Source organism: Salvelinus alpinus, chromosome 10 (genome assembly GCF_045679555.1).
Source record: "Salvelinus alpinus chromosome 10, SLU_Salpinus.1, whole genome shotgun sequence".
In the NCBI taxonomy this organism is placed as follows: domain Eukaryota; kingdom Metazoa; phylum Chordata; class Actinopteri; order Salmoniformes; family Salmonidae; genus Salvelinus; species Salvelinus alpinus.
Genome location: NC_092095.1, coordinates 11,783,268 through 11,801,013, shown reverse-complemented (window position 1 = coordinate 11,801,013; position 17,746 = coordinate 11,783,268). Strand labels below are relative to the sequence as shown.

Here is a 17,746-nt window from a genome sequence, read left to right as displayed (position 1 = left end):
ACATGAGGCTGTTTCCCCTACTGCAGATTACATGAGGCTGTTTCCCTTACTGCAGATTACATGAGGCTGTTTACCTTACTGCAGATTACATGAGGCTGTTTCCCTTACTGCAGATTACATGAGGCTGTTTCCCCTACTGCAGATTACATGAGGCTGTTTCCCTTACTGCAGATTACATGAGGCTGGTTCCCTTACTGCAGATTACATGAGGCTGTTTCCCTTACTGCAGATTACATGAGGCTGTTCCCCTACTGCAGATTACATGAGGCTGTTCCCCTACTGCAGATTACATGAGGCTGTTTCCCCTACTGCAGATTACATGAGGCTGTTTCCCCTACTGCAGATTACATGAGGCTGTTTCCCCTACTGCAGATTACATGAGGCTGTTCCCCTACTGCAGATTACATGAGGCTGTTTCCCCTACTGCAGATTACATGAGGCTGTTTCCCCTACTGCAGATTACATGAGGCTGTTTCCCTTACTGCAGATTACATGAGGCTGTTTCCCTTACTGCAGATTACATGAGGCTGTTTCCCTTACTGCAGATTACATGAGGCTGTTTCCCTTACTGCAGATTACATGAGGCTGTTTCCCTTACTGCAGATTACATGAGGCTGTTTCCCTTACTGCAGATTACATGAGGCTGTTTCCCTTACTGCAGATTACATGAGGCTGTTTCCCTTACTGCAGATTACATGAGGCTGTTTCCCTTACTGCAGATTACATGAGGCTGTTTCCCCTACTGCAGATTACATGAGGCTGTTTCCCCTACTGCAGATTACATGAGGCTGTTCCCCTACTGCAGATTACATGAGGCTGTTTCCCCTACTGCAGATTACATGAGGCTGTTTCCCTTACTGCAGATTACATGAGGCTGTTTCCCTTACTGCAGATTACATGAGGCTGTTTCCCTTACTGCAGATTACATGAGGCTGTTTCCCTTACTGCAGATTACATGAGGCTGTTTCCCTTACTGCAGATTACATGAGGCTGTTTCCCCTACTGCAGATTACATGAGGCTGTTCCCCTACTGCAGATTACATGAGGCTGTTTCCCCTACTGCAGATTACATGAGGCTGTTTCCCCTACTGCAGATTACATGAGGCTGTTTCCCTTACTGCAGATTACATGAGGCTGTTTCCCCTACTGCAGATAATATGAAGCTGTTTCCCTTACTGCAGATTACATGAGGCTGTTTACCTTACTGCAGATTACATGAGGCTGTTTCCCTTACTGCAGATTACATGAGGCTGTTTACCTTACTGCAGATTACATGAGGCTGTTTCCCTTACTGCAGATTACATGAGGCTGTTTCCCCTACTGCAGATTACATGAGGCTGTTTCCCTTACTGCAGATTACATGAGGCTGTTTACCTTACTGCAGATTACATGAGGCTGTTTCCCTTACTGCAGATTACATGAGGCTGTTTCCCCTACTGCAGATTACATGAGGCTGTTTCCCTTACTGCAGATTACATGAGGCTGGTTCCCTTACTGCAGATTACATGAGGCTGTTCCCCTACTGCAGATTACATGAGGCTGTTTCCCCTACTGCAGATTACATGAGGCTGTTTCCCCTACTGCAGATTACATGAGGCTGTTTCCCTTACTGCAGATTACATGAGGCTGTTTACCTTACTGCAGATTACATGAGGCTGTTTCCCTTACTGCAGATTACATGAGGCTGTTTCCCCTACTGCAGATTACATGAGGCTGTTCCCCTACTGCAGATTACATGAGGCTGTTTCCCTACTGCAGATTACATGAGGCTGTTTCCCTTACTGCAGATTACATGATGCTGTTCCCCTACTGCAGATTACATGAGGCTGTTTCCCCTACTGCAGATTACATGAGGCTGTTCCCCTACTGCAGATTACATGAGGCTGTTTCCCCTACTGCAGATTACATGAGGCTGTTCCCCTACTGCAGATTACATGAGGCTGGTTCCCTTACTGCAGATAATATGAGGCTGTTTCCCCTACTGCAGATAATATGAGGCTGTTTCCCCTACTGCAGATTACATGAGGCTGTTTCCCTTACTGCAGATTACATGAGGCTGTTTACCTTACTGCAGATTACATGAGGCTGTTTCCCTTACTGCAGATTACATGAGGCTGTTTCCCCTACTGCAGATTACATGAGGCTGTTCCCCTACTGCAGATTACATGAGGCTGTTTCCCTTACTGCAGATTACATGAGGCTGTTTCCTTACTGCAGATTACATGAGGCTGTTTCCCTTACTGCAGATTACATGAGGCTGTTCCCCTACTGCAGATTACATGAGGCTGTTTCCCCTACTGCAGATAATATGAGGCTGTTTCCCCTACTGCAGATTACATGAGGCTGTTTCCCCTACTGCAGATAATATGAGGCTGTTTCCCTTACTGCAGATTACATGAGGCTGTTTACCTTACTGCAGATTACATGAGGCTGTTTCCCTTACTGCAGATTACATGAGGCTGTTTACCTTACTGCAGATTACATGAGGCTGTTTCCCTTACTGCAGATTACATGAGGCTGTTTCCCCTACTGCAGATTACATGAGGCTGTTTCCCTTACTGCAGATTACATGAGGCTGTTTACCTTACTGCAGATTACATGAGGCTGTTTCCCTTACTGCAGATTACATGAGGCTGTTTCCCCTACTGCAGATTACATGAGGCTGTTTCCCTTACTGCAGATTACATGAGGCTGGTTCCCTTACTGCAGATTACATGAGGCTGTTCCCCTACTGCAGATTACATGAGGCTGTTTCCCCTACTGCAGATTACATGAGGCTGTTTCCCCTACTGCAGATTACATGAGGCTGTTTCCCTTACTGCAGATTACATGAGGCTGTTTACCTTACTGCAGATTACATGAGGCTGTTTCCCTTACTGCAGATTACATGAGGCTGTTTCCCCTACTGCAGATTACATGAGGCTGTTCCCCTACTGCAGATTACATGAGGCTGTTTCCCTACTGCAGATTACATGAGGCTGTTTCCCTTACTGCAGATTACATGATGCTGTTCCCCTACTGCAGATTACATGAGGCTGTTTCCCCTACTGCAGATTACATGAGGCTGTTCCCCTACTGCAGATTACATGAGGCTGTTTACCCTACTGCAGATAATATGAGGCTGTTTCCCCTACTGCAGATAATATGAGGCTGTTTCCCCTACTGCAGATTACATGAGGCTGTTTCCCTTACTGCAGATTACATGAGGCTGTTTCCCCTACTGCAGATAATATGAGGCTGTTTCCCTTACTGCAGATAATATGAGGCTGTTTCCCTTACTGCAGATTACATGAGGCTGTTTCCCCTACTGCAGATAATATGAGGCTGTTTCCCTTACTGCAGATTACATGAGGCTGTTTCCCCTACTGCAGATAATATGAGGCTGTCCCCTTACTGCAGATTACATGAGGCTGTTTCCCCTACTGCAGATTACATGAGGCTGTTTCCCTTACTGCAGATTACATGAGGCTGTTTCCTTACTGCAGATTACATGAGGCTGTTTCCCTTACTGCAGATTACATGAGGCTGTTTCCCTTACTGCAGATTACATGAGGCTGTTTCCTTACTGCAGATTACATGAGGCTGTTCCCCTACTGCAGATTACATGAGGCTGTTTCCCCTACTGCAGATTACATGAGGCTGTTTCCTTACTGCAGATTACATGAGGCTGTTTCCCTTACTGCAGATTACATGAGGCTGTTTCCCTTACTGCAGATTACATGAGGCTGTTTCCTTACTGCAGATTACATGAGGCTGTTTCCCTTACTGCAGATTACATGAGGCTGTTTCCCTTACTGCAGATTACATGAGGCTGTTTCCCTTGACTGTGATATCTGTCCTGGTATTCCTATGGCCTGATGTGGCCTCTGTCCTCTGTCCTGGTATTCCTATGGCCTGAGGTGGCCAGGCCACCGTGGATGGATGGCGGCATTCATGCAAAAGTGAAAGCGCGAACCACCGCATTTAACCATGGAAAGAGGTCTGGGAATATGGCTGAATTTAAACAGTGTAGTTATTCCCTCCAAGGCAATCAAACAAGCAAAATGCCGGTACAGGGACAAGGTGGAGTCGCAATTCAAAGGCTCAGACACGAGATGTATGTGGCAGGGTCTACACGAAATCACGGACTTCAAAAACAAAAACAGCCACTTCACAGATACCGACGTCACGCTTCCAGACAAACTAAACACCGTCTTCTCACAAGGCTGCTGGCCTAGACGGCATCCCTAGCCACGTCCTCAGAGCATGCGCAGACCAGCTGGCTGGTGTGTTTACGGACAAATTTAATTGCTCCCTAACCCAGCCTGTTGTCCCCATATGCTTCAAGATTGCTACCATTGTTCATGTACCCAAGAAGACAAAGGTAACTGAACTAAATGACTACCGCCCCGTAGCACTCACTTCTCTCATCATGAAGTGCTTTGAGAGGCTAGTCAAGGATCATATCACCGCCACCTTACCGGCCACCCTAGACCCCCTTCAGTTTGCATACCGCCCCAACAGGTCCACAGATGACGCAATCACCATCGCACTGCACACTGCCCTATCCCATCTGGACAAGAGGAATATACCTATGTCAGAATGATGTTCATTGACTACAGCTCAGCCTTCAACACCATAATACCCTCCAAGCTCATCACTAAGCTCAGGGCCCTGGGTCTCAACCCCTCCCTGTGCAACTGGGTCCTGGACTTCCTGATGGTTCCGACCCCAAGTTGTGAAGGTAGGCAACAACACCCCCACCACGCTGATCCTCAACACGGGGGCCCCACAGGGGTGTGTGCTCAGTCCCCTCCTGTACTCCCTGTTCACTCACGACTGCGTGGGCATGCACGCGTCCAACTCAATCATCAAGTTTGCAGACGACACAACAGTAGTGTGCTTGATCACCGACAACGACCAGACAGCCTACAGGGAGGAGGTGAGGGCACTTGGAGTGTGGTGTCAGGAAAACAATCTCTCACTCAACGTCAACAAAACAAAGGAGATGATCGCGGACTTCAGGAAACAGCAGAGGGAGCACGCCCCCTATCCACAATCAAGGGTTAGCAGTGGAGAAGGTGGAAAGTTTTAAGTTCCTCGGCGTACACATCACAGACAGACTGAAATGGTCCACTCACACAGACCTCAGGAGGCTGAAGAAATTTGGCCTGTCACCCAAAACCCTGTCAAACTTTTACAGATGCACAATTGAGAGCATCCTGTCGGGCTGTATCACAGCCTGGTACGGCAAATGCACCGCCCTCAACCACAGGGCTCTCCAGAGACGTTGTGCAGACCGCACCACCATCACTGGGGGCAAAGTACCTGCCTTCCATGACACCTACAGAGCCCGATGTCACAGAAAGGCCAAAAAGATCATCAAGAACAACAACCACCTGAGCCACTGCCTGTTCACCCCGCTACCATCTAGAAGGCGAGGTCAGTACAGGTGCATCAAGGCTGGGACAGAAAGACTGAAAAACAGCTTCTATCTCAAGGCCATCAGACTGCTAAACAGCAATCACTAACTCAGAAAAGCGGCTGCCTACATTGAGACCCAATCACTGGACACTTTAATAAATGGATCCCTAGTCACTTTAAATAATGCCACTTTAATAATGTTTACATATCTTACATTACTTATATCATATGTACAGTATATAGTGTATTTTATACCATCTACTGCCCCTTGCCTATGCTGCTCGGCCATCGCTAGTCCATATATTTATATGTACATATTCTCATTCACCCTTTTAGATTTGTGTGTATTAGGTAGTTGTTGGGGAATTGTTAGATTACTTGTTAGATTTGTGTGTATTTGGTAGTTGTTGGGAATTGTTAGATATTACTGCACTGTCGGAACTAGAAGCACAAGCATTTCGCTACACTCACATTAACATCTGCTAACCATGGGTATGTGACCAATACAATTTGATTTGATATAAGAACTACAACTTATGAGTTAACTGACACTTCTATATGTTACGCCACTCTAAGAACTACAACATATGAGTTAACAGGACATATGAAGCCACTATAGGAACTACACCATATGAGTTAACAGGACATATGAAGCCATCATAGGAACTACCACATATGAGTTAACAGGACATATGAAGCCATCATAGGAACTACAACATATGAGTTAACAGGACATATGAAGCCATCATAGGAACTACCACATATGAGTTAACAGGACATATGAAGCCACTATAAGTACATGTCTGTTAAAGTGTATAAAGTGTTATTTTGGCTCATTAGCATGCTGTTAGAAAGACTCTCAGTCGATCCGGTCAAGGACAGAGGTCATTACTGACCACTTCAGCGTGAAATTACATGTCGTTACGTCATACTTGTCAATCACATGTTCATCGACTCACAGAGCCGAACACTACTAATTAAGTTAAAGATACAATCATCGATTTTATTCTTCATCCACTGTTACGCTGTTGGTTCGTTACATTGGTCTATTTGGATTTTCCTTTCTTTGCTTTATTTTTTATCTAGTAATTAATGTACCATGGTTTACTTCCAGGAATTCTCTGTAGGGCTATCTGACTGCCTAGTTAAGTTTAAATAAAGGTTAAATAAAGGTTAAATAAAGGTTAAATAAAGGTTAAATAAAAATAGAATACAAATAAGGAGTGTAATGGGGAAATGTATGATCACTAAAGTTCATACTCAATTTAGAGGGATTAAGACAATGTAAAGCATATGTATATATTTTCCCTTTCTGTTACAGACATGATTTCCAGTGTTCTGTTTTGACACTCAAGCTGGGGGTTGATGATCACTAGACTTAAAGGGATACTGCAGGATGTTGTCCCTTTTATCTACCTCCCCAGAGTCAGATCAACTCGTGGATACAATTTTATGTATTTGTGTCCAGTATGAAGTAAGAGGTAGTTTCGCAAGCCAATGCTAACTAGCGTTAGCCTAGTGATTGGAAGTCTATGGGTATCTGCTAGACACAGATAAATAAAAATGGTATCCACAAATTCATCTGACATTGGGGAAGTAGATAAAAAAAGGGCCTTAATGCCAAAATCCCAAAGTATTCCTTTAATACTGAATGTCCCTTTTAATACTGAATATTATGGATTATTCTGTGGATAGTGATTGACACCAGACTGAACAGAGGACACACGGATAATTCCCTATTGTAATTGTATTGATGACATCCTATGAACACTGTGTGATTCTGTAGCAGCTGACAGAGTCACTGCCTTTTCTTCATTTACAAGCAGCTCAGGCTGGTGTTTACAGAACATTTTGGTCTGAAATGAGAGAAAAAATATTAGGATGATTATTACTACTTTCTATTAATTATGCAATAGAAACTATTTTCTTAACCGTATGGATTATGTTGGAAAGTCATTTAATCACTCAAATAAGTTACTACTCTTCCACAGGTCTCGTCCTGTAATAATTGTGCTATTGAGCAACACTGCCCTCTATTGACTAAACAACAGAAATACAACACTAATATATATACTCATTACAGTAACCAAGTCTAAAACGTTTCCATTCATTTTCATTGCAGGTTATGGACACATTGTCCAAACTGTCCAGCACTTCGATTTCAGAACAAACTGGAATAAAGTAAGTTCTGGTGTTAATTTTAATTTCTAAATCAAATGATGTTGTGTTTTAGTACATGTTTTGAGCCGTTGCTGATTTTGTGCTTTTCGTTCCAAAAGGCCTTTTCCTTCAGAGGAGAGTCTAGAAGAAGACGAGGACATCTATAACCATCTGGTGGATCTGATTGAGTATGTCTCGCCTTACCTCTGGGTTCCCAGGGAGCACAAGACGTTTTCAACCAAAAATACAAATTTTCAACCAAAAATACACATCACCAGAAAATACACATTTTCAATGTCTTTTCAACCAAAAAAGACAAATGTTCAATGTTTTTTCAAATAAAATACACATATTCAACCAAAAACACGCATTTTCAACATATTTTTGTACTGTCTAAATCCTCATGATCTCTCCTGTCTTGTGCCTCTTGACAAATGAGGGTTGTGAGTGTCATTCTAGCTAGTGTGATAATGTGTTGCTCCTTCCTGTGTGTGTGACAGTGAGAAAGCTGTGGAGGATGAAGAGGATCTGTATGACTGTGTCTACGATGATGAAGATGGTGGTGAGATCTACGAAGATCTGATGAAGATTGAGGCTGTTCTTCCTCCTCTGGTTAGTTCTCCCTCTTTCTCTCTCTCACTCTCTCACTCTGTCTCTCTCTCTCTCTCTCTCTCTCTCTCTCTCTCTCTCTCTCTCTCTCTCTCTCTCTCTCTCTCTCTCTCTCTCTCTCTCTCTCTCTCTCTCTCTCTCTCTCTCTCTCTCTCTCTCTCTCTCTCTCTCTCTCTCTCTCTCTCTCTCTCTCTCTCTCTCTCTCTCTCTCCTTCTCTCACCTCAACCTTAAGCTGCTGTCTACTCCAGTGTTATGAGTGACACCTACTGTTAGTGGTTTTTGGTTGGAGTTCTGTGTGCCCTTACTCAGGAGGTCAACACCCCACATATGATTTAATACTGAAGGCTCTGCTTAGACAGCTGTGTGTGTGTGTGTGTGTGTGTGTGTGTGTGTGTGTGTGTGTGTGTGTGTGTGTGTGTGTGTGTGTGTGTGTGTGTGTGTGTGTGTGTGTGTGTGTGTGTGTGTGTGTGTGTGTGTGTGTGTGTGTGTTGTGTATGTGTGTGTGTGTGTGTGTGTGTGTGTAGTCGTTCCAGAAGCAGGTAGAGCCGGACATCAGGAGCTGCTGTCTGTCAGAGATCAAGCAGACTGAGGAGAAGTACACAGAGACTCTGGACTCCATAGAGAAGGTATTACTGCCAAATACAGTACCTCCCCTATCTCTGGTGTTACTGCCAAATACAGTACCTCCCCTATCTCTCTGGTGTTACTGCCAAATACAGTACCTCCCCTATCTCTCTGGTGTTACTGCCAAATACAGTACCTCCCCTATCTCTCTGGTGTTACTGCCAAATACAGTACCTCCCCTATCTCTCTGGTGTTACTGCCAAATACAGTACTGCCCTATCTCTCTGGTGTTACTGCCAAATACAGTACCTTGCCTATCTCTCTGGTGTTACTGCCAAATACAGTACCTCCCCTATCACTCTGGTGTTACTGCCAAATACAGTACCTACCCTATCTCTCTGGTGTTACTGCCAAATATAGTACCTCCCCTATCTCTCTGGTGTTACTGCCAAATACAGTACCTCCCCTATCTCTCTGGTATTACTGCCAAATACAGTACCTCCCCTATCTCTCTGGTGTTACTGCCAAATACAGTACCTCCCCTATCTCTCTGGTGTTACTGCCAAATACAGTACCTCCCCTATCTCTCTGGTGTTACGGCCAAATTAAGTACCTCCCCTATCTCTCTGGTGTTACTGCCAAATACAGTACCTCCCCTATCTCTCTGGTGTTACTGCCAAATACAGTACCTCCCCTATCTCTCTGGTGTTACTGCCAAATACAGTACCTCCCCTATCTCTCTGGTGTTACTGCCAAATACCTCCCCTTTCACACTGTATACTCACAATCCAATTAATACTGAACTATTACGCTCTTGACGTTATATAAAATAGTCCCTTATGTAGGCTGAGTCTTTTTAATCCTCAGTAGGGGAATTGAATGACATATTCTGCTATTCTGTCACACGTGCAATGATGTACGATGGGGTACAAAAACATGTTTAATTGTTTCCAGTAACTACTCTGTTGTTGTAATATCGTGAATGGACGTGACAGTTTCACCATTAAGGATTCCAGCTTTAGGATTGTTCTGATAAATCACGTATGTTTTGCCTGAAATCATTATTTTCCAGAAACTGCTTGACTTCCTCTCCTGTTTTAGTGGAATTCTTTTTCTAACTCTGTGTTTTTCCCATCCAGTATTTTATGGCACCTCTTACCACCTTCCTGTCCTCGGAGGAGATGGAGAAATTGTTTGTCAACATTCCGGTAAGCTACAGGACAGAAACCCCAATTACACACACACAGTAACTAGGCAACTCACTTAAGAACATATTCTCATTTACAATGACGGCCTAGCCCTGCCAAATCCTAACCCGGACGATGCCGGGCCAATTGTGCGCTGTCCTATGGGACTCCCAATCACGGCTGGTTGTGATACAGCCTGGAATCAAACCAGGGTCTGTAGTGACGCTTCTAGCACTGAGATGCAGTGCCTTAGACCGCTGCGCCACTCGGGAGCCCTACAGATGGTAGAGATGGAGAGAGAGATGGAGAGAGATGGAGAGAGAGATGGAGAGAGATGGAGAACTATAGAGAGAGATGGAGAGAGATGGAGAGCTATAGAGAGAGATGGAGAGAGATGGAGAGCTATAGAGAGAGATGGAGAGAGATGGAGAGCTATAGAGAGAGATGGAGAGAGATGGAGAGCTATAGAAAGAGATGGAGAGAGATGGAGATAGATGGTAGAGATGGAGAGAGATGGTAGAGATGGAGAGCGATGGAGATAAATGGAGAGCGATGGAGATAGATGGAGATAGATGGAGAGAGATGGAGATAGATGGTAGAGATGGAGATAGATGGTAGAGATGGAGAGAGATGGAGATAGATGGTAGAGATGGAGAGAGATGGTAGAGATGGAGAGAGATGGTAGAGATGGGGAGCGATGGAGATAGATGGAGAGAGATGGAGAGAGAGATGGAGAGCTATAGAGAGAGATGGAGAGAGATGGTAGAGATGGTAGAGATGGAGAGTGATGGAGATAGATGGAGATAGATGGAGAGAGATGGTAGAGATGGAGAGAGATGGTAGAGATGGAGATAGATGGAGAGAGATGGAGATGGAGGGAGATGGAGATAGATGGTAGAGATGGAGGGAGATGGAGAGAGATGGTAGAGATGGAGGTAGATGGAGATAGATGGTAGAGATGGAGAGAGATGGTAGAGATGGAGATAGATGGAGATAGATGGTAGAGATGGAGAGAGATGGTAGAGATGGAGGGAGATGGAGAGAGATGGTAGAGATGGAGGTAGATGGAGATAGATGGTAGAGATGGAGAGAGATGGTAGAGATGGAGATAGATGGTAGAGATGGAAAGAGATGGAGAGATAGTAGAGATGGAGATAGATGGTAGAGATGGAGAGAGATGGAGAGAGATGGAGATAGATGGAGATAGATGGTAGAGATGGAGAGAGATGGTAGAGATGGAGATAGATGGAGATAGATGGTAGAGATGGAGAGAGATAGTAGAGATGGAGAGAGATGGAGAGATAGTAGAGATGGAGATAGATGGTAGAGATGGAGAGAGATGGAGAGCTAGTTCAACCTAAAACAGGTGTAAAAACCGGTTGTCTTTTCTAGTTTGTTGGATACAAGTTGTTCACCAGCACCTGGTTTTAGATACACTGCTGTGCACAGAGGGTTTTCTGTTCCTTAGTAAAACCTGTCGTATGGGTCTTTAGGCTGGGATTCAATCCAAACCTGTAGTCCCAAACCATATGGGTCTTTAGGCTGGGATTCAATCCAAACCTGTAGTCCCAAGCCATATGGGTCTTTAGGCTGGGATTCAATCCAAACCTGTAGTCCCAAGCCATATGGGTCTTTAGGCTGGGATTCAATCCAAACCTGTAGTCCCAAACCATATGGGTCTTTAGGCTGGGATTCAATCCAAACCTGTAGTCCCAAGCCATATGGGTCTTTAGGCTGGCATTCAATCCAAACCTGTAGTCCCAAGCCATATGGGTCTTTAGGCTGGGATTCAATCCAAACCTGTAGTCCAAAACCATATGGGTCTTTAGGCTGGGATTAAATCCAAACCTGTAGTCCCAAACCATATGGGTCTTTAGGCTGGGATTAAATCCAAACCTGTAGTCCCAAACCATATGGGTCTTTAGGCTGGGATTCAATCCAAACCTGTAGTCCCAAGCCATATGGGTCTTTAGGCTGGGATTAAATCCAAACCTGTAGTCCCAAGCCATATGGGTCTTTAGGCTGGGATTGAATCCAAACCTGTAGTCCCAAGCCATATGGGTCTTTAGGCTGGGATTGAATCCAAACCTGTAGTCCCAAGCCATATGGGTTTTTAGGCTGGGATTGAATCCAAACCTGTAGTCCCAAGCCATATGGGTCTTTAGGCTGGGATTCAAACCAAACCTGTAGTCCCAAGCCATATGGGTCTTTAGGCTGGAATTCAATCCAAACCTGTAGTCCCAAGCCATATGGGTCTTTAGGCTGGGATTCAATCCAAACCTGTAGTCCCAAACCATATGGGTCTTTAGGCTGGGATTCAATCCAAACCTGTAGTCCCAAGCCATATGGGTCTTTAGGCTGGGATTCAATCCAAACCTGTAGTCCCAAGCCATATGGGTCTTTAGGCTGGGATTCAATCCAAACCTGTAGTCCCAAGCCATATGGGTCTTTAGGCTGGGATTCAATCCAAACCTGTAGTCCCAAGCCATATGGGTCTTTAGGCTGGGATTCAATCCAAACCTGTAGTCCCAAACCATATGGGTCTTTAGGCTGGGATTCAATCCAAACCTGTAGTCCCAAGCCATATGGGTCTTTAGGCTGTAGCGCAGCGTTTTGGACTTTACTTTTCAAGGTCATTTACGATTGAGCCGGCGTACACAGCATTTACCATGAACGCAACCTCTGCCAACGTTAAAAGCTGCATTGTCGGCTGTCCAGTCCGCTTCGCTGTGAATCCCAGCCTCACTTATCATTGTTGTGTTTCAGGCCCTGGTTAAAGTTCACAAGACTCTGAATGTGGCGATACAAGACTCTGTCTGCCATAGAAGTGCCCAGAACCTCTACCAGATCTTCATTAACTACAAAGAGAGGTACAGTACAACTCAACTTTAAGTCTCAGTTTTCTGTCTCATTCCCTTGTTCTCTCGTTCCTCATTCTCTCTCCCTCCTTACCTCCTCTCTCTCTCTCTCTCTCTCTCTCTCTCTCTCTCTCTCTCTCTCTCTCTCTCTCTCTCTCTCTCTCTCTCTCTCTCTCTCTCTCTCTCTCTCTCTCTCTCTCTCTCTGTCTGTCTCCCTCTCTCTCTCTCTCTCTCTCTCTCTCTCTCTCTCTCTCTCTCTCTCTCTCTCTCTCTCTCTCTCTCTCTCTCTCTCTGTCTGTCTCCCTCTCTCTCTCCCTCTCTCTCTCCCTCTCTCTCTCTCATTCTCTCTCTCTCTCTCTCTCTCTCTCTCTCTCTCTCTCTCTCTCTCTCTCTCTCTCTCTATCTCTCTCTCTCTCTCTCTCTCTCTCTCTCTCTCTGTCTGTCTGTCTGTCTGTCTGTCTGTCTGTCTGTCTGTCTGTCTGTCTGTCTGTCTGTCTGTCTGTCTGTCTGTCTGTCTGTCTCTGTCTGTCTGTCTGTCTCCCTCTCTCTCTCTCTCTCTCTCTCTCTCTCTCTCTCTCTCTCTGTCTGTCTCTCTGTTTCAGGTTGCTAATATATGGGAAATACTGTAGCCATGTAGAAACGGCCATTAATGCTTTGGATGTCATCTGCAAAGACAGGGAAGATGTCCGAATGAAGCTGGAGGTAAAGTCCTCTATGAACTGTCATCATCAATCTAAATCAGTGGCCAGATACCGCCATCTAGTGGTTGGCATTACCAACGGCATTGTACTGTATTTCATGGGTTTATTCATGGGTTTATTCTCTTAAAAAATACAGTACCAGTCAAAAGTTTGGACACACCTACTCATTCCACGGTTTTTCTTTATTTTTACTATTTTCTACATTGTAGAATAATAGTGAAGACATCAAAACTAGGAAATAACACATATGGTATCATGTAGTAAACAAAAAAGTGTTAAACAAATCAAAATATTTTTTAGATTTTAGATTCTTCAAAGTAGCCACCCTTTGCCTTGATGACAGCTTTGCACACTCTTGGCATTCTCTCAACCAGCTTCATGAGGTAGTCACCTGGAATGCATTTCAATTAACAGGTGTGCCTTGTTAAAAGTTAATTTGTGGAATTTCTTTCCTTCTTAATGTGTTTGAGACAATCAGTTGTGTTGTGACAAGGTAGGGGTGGTATACAGAATATAGTTCTATTTGGTAAAGTCCATATTATGGCAAGAACAACTCAAATTAGCAAAGAGAAACGACAGTCCATCATTATTTTGTGTCACGGATCCCTCTGGAACAATCATTGTGCACAGCTGTCCCCTATTCCCACTGATTGTATTTGTATATATGTGCCCTTTGTTCACCATGGTGGGGTTGATTATTGTTAGAATGTCCGTTGGTGTGTGTGAGTCCTGTGCTGTGTGTTTTGGGCTTTCGTGCCCTTGTGGATTGCGCAGATGATTACAGGTCTCGTCCTGTGTGTTAATCATTGTGCAAGTGTGTTATTTATTTGAGGTACTCCTCGCTCTTTGGTTTGGGTTTCAACTCTGTGTTTTTGTGACGTGTTTGTTTGGTCTATGTCCCCGTGCTTTTACACGGCACGTCGTTATTTGGGCTTAATAAAAAAAACTATTAAGCATTACTGTGCTTGTCTCCCGAATCTCTTCATGCCAACGTGACACTTTAAGACATGAATGTCAAAATTTCAAAAACTTCGCAAAAACCATCAAGCGCTATGATGAAACTGGCTCTCATGAGGACCACCACAGGAAAGGAAGACCCAGAGTTACCTCTGCTGCAAACTCCTTCAAGATTGTTGGAAAAGCATTCCTGGTAAAGCTGGTTGAGAGAATGCCAAGAGTGTGCAAAGCTGTCATCAAGGCAAAGAGTGGCTACTTTGAAGAATCTCAAATAATAAAATATATTTTGATTTGTTTAACACTTTTTTGGTTGCTACATGATACCATATGTGTTATTTCATAGTTTTGATGTCTTCACTATTATTCTACAATATAGAAAATAGTGAAAATAAAGAAAAACCCTTGAATGAGTCGGTGTGTCCAAACTTTTAAATGGTACTGTATGTGCTTTTTATTACAATGCAGTGAAAGTTCACATTCTGTGCATTATCATGTATTTTACATTCAGAAATGTTTTACATTATCCAGAGTGGCTTACAATCAGTCAATTGAACTGCATTCAATTCATTTCTGTTTTTTGTTTTCAGGAATGTGCAAAGAGAGCCAACCATGGCAAGTTTACACTGAGAGATCTGCTGGTTGTCCCTATGCAGCGGGTACTGAAGTATCCCCTTCTTCTACAGGTAAGATCTCTTCAGAGAACTGGGAAGGACCTCCATTCAACTGTTACCTCAGTAGCAGGACTAAAGCTGCAATACTGACTATCGGCAGTGGAGGCACACCCATCCATGTTTTGATCATGGACTAGCTCTGCCCGCATTTATGTGTGTCCTGACAAGATGCCTTTTACATGTATGGTAGAAAGAAAAGAATGAGAGAGAGGAAAACAGACTGAAAAATAGAAGAAAGAAAAAACAACAGAGACAGAGAGAATATGCCCCCCGAGGCTACAACTACAATAAAACAACCAACAAAAACACGTCACAACTCCTGCAGCTCTGCCGCATGCTGGGTCTGTACATCGTTAATGGTAGGCATCAAGGGGACTCCTATGGTAGGTACACCTTTAGCTCATCACATCTGGCAGTAGTACTGTAGACTATGACCCTACCTCAACCCAGAGTCTCTCAGAGCGTTCTCAGGCAGCCCACTGACGCCCCTATCAGATCACAGCAAAATCACAGTCTACTTGAACAGAGCAATACTCAATCATGAGGCATCAAAACAAAGGGAACTGCATAATATTAAGAAATGCTATAGATGGAAGGAATATAGTGTGGAATCCTACAGAAAACAATTAGGCAACAACAAATTCAATCCCTTTTAAACTTCCTGGACAACATGTTTCACTGCAGCAGTAGAACAGAATACTCTGAATTACAGTAACTGGCTTAAACAGTATACAGTGAGTTACAAAGGTATTGGGGCAGTCACACATGTTTTGCACAAATATCATACCCCCCCCCCATAAAATGCTAACCTCTCCTGTTATTGTAATGGTGAGAGGTTAGCATGCCTTGGGGGTATGGTATGAACTGCTAACCTCCCCTGTTATTGTAATGGTGAGAGGTTAGCATGCCTTGAGGGTATGATATAACATGCTAACCTCCCCTGTTATTGTAATGGTGAGAGGTTAGCATGCCTTGAGGGTATGATATAACATGCTAACCTCCCCTGTTATTGTAATGGTGAGAGGTTAGCATGCCTTGGGGGTATGATATAAAATGCTAACCTCCCCTGTTATTGTAATGGTGAGAGGTTAGCATGCCTTGGGGGTATGATATGAAATGCTAACCTCCCCTGTTATTGTAATGGTGAGAGGTTAGCATGTCTTGGGGGTATGATATAAAATGCTAACCTCCCCTGTTATTGTAATGGTGAGAGGTTAGCATGCCTTGGGGGTATGATATGAAATGCTAACCTCCCCTGTTATTGTAATGGTGAGAGGTTAGCATGCCTTGGGGGTATGATATGAAATGCTAACCTCCCCTGTTATTGTAATGGTGAGAGGTTAGCATGTCTGGGGGTATGATATTTGGGCATCTGTAATTTTCTCACTCATCATTACTCACGATTCATTCAGGACTATCCATAATCATGGTATCATTCACATTAATGTACAAGTGTTTAGAAACATAATATATTGTTATTTACAATAAAAGTGACTCCAAAATGACAATATACATTATTTACAATAATTTCTATTGGGCACAAAATAATCTGAAACACAACCAAAACAAACAGCAAATGCATCCAATAAGTCTGTAGAGTCACACGCTTGATGTAATTATTGAGTGCTAGTAATATGGGACAAAATACTAAACTTTTGACTACTTTATTACACATATCATTTAATATGTCTTCTGGTCCCCTAAAATGGTACAATTGGGATTTAGGTAGAAAAAGGGCTGTAATTTCTAAACTGTTCACCAGCTATGAATGAAAATACCCAACAATTAAAGCTGACAGTCTTTACTTGAACCTCATAGTATAATTTAAAATCCAAAGTGCTGGAGTACAGAGCAAAAATAACCACAAATGTGTCACTGTCCCAATACTTTTGGAGTCACTGTATTTGTCCTCAGCTTCCTTATCAAATCTAAATATTTCAACCAGACAACCTACAAAAAATTTATGTTTACTGTTCATTTCGAGAGAGAGAGAGAGAGAGAGAGAGAGAGAGAGAGAGAGAGAGAGAGAGAGAGAGAGAGAGAGAGAGAGAGAGAGAGAGAGAGAGAGAGAGAGAGAGAGAGAGAGAGAGAGAGAGAGAGAGAGCAGCCTTCATCAGATCTTCGTAGATCTCACCACAATCTTCATCATCGTAGACTGTCACACACACAGGAAGGAGCAACACATTATCACACTAGCTAGAATGACACTCACAATACGCTCTTAGGAAAAAAAGGTGCTATCTTGTCCCCATAGGAGAACCCTTTTTGGTTCCCTCTGTGGAAATGGTTCTACATGGAACCCAGAAGGGTTCTACCTGGAAACAAAAAAGGGTTATTCAAAGGGTTCTCCTATTAGGGACAACCGAAGAACCCTTTTGAGGCCTTTTTTCTAAGAGTGTAGTGTGTTTGAATAGTGTGATACGGCTCCTGCAGCTCTCCTGGACGTCACCACTATAGTCAGCCAATCAGCCCTCTGGTCCTGACACCTGGCAGCTCTCCTAGACGTCACCACTATAGTCAGCCAATCAGCCCTCTGGTCCTGACACCTGGCAGCTCTCCTAGACGTCACCACTATAGTCAGCCAATCAGCCCTCTGGTCCTGACACCTGCAGCTCTCCTAGACGTCACCACTATA

General features: G+C 43.8%; 1 protein-coding gene across 1 annotated transcript in view; it reads left to right on the top strand.

The window, feature by feature from the left end:
- The window catches only part of LOC139531501 (guanine nucleotide exchange factor VAV3-like), a 202,796-nt gene that overhangs the window by 83,419 nt on the left and 101,631 nt on the right, over positions 1-17,746 (top strand). Inside the window, exons 3-10 of the mRNA XM_071327994.1 lie at positions 7,526-7,584; positions 7,683-7,751; positions 8,064-8,175; positions 8,698-8,799; positions 9,877-9,945; positions 12,691-12,794; positions 13,385-13,484; positions 15,028-15,123. Of these exons, the coding sequence (XP_071184095.1) occupies positions 7,526-7,584; positions 7,683-7,751; positions 8,064-8,175; positions 8,698-8,799; positions 9,877-9,945; positions 12,691-12,794; positions 13,385-13,484; positions 15,028-15,123 (711 nt within the window). The remainder of the gene's footprint in view (positions 1-7,525; positions 7,585-7,682; positions 7,752-8,063; positions 8,176-8,697; positions 8,800-9,876; positions 9,946-12,690; positions 12,795-13,384; positions 13,485-15,027; positions 15,124-17,746) is intronic.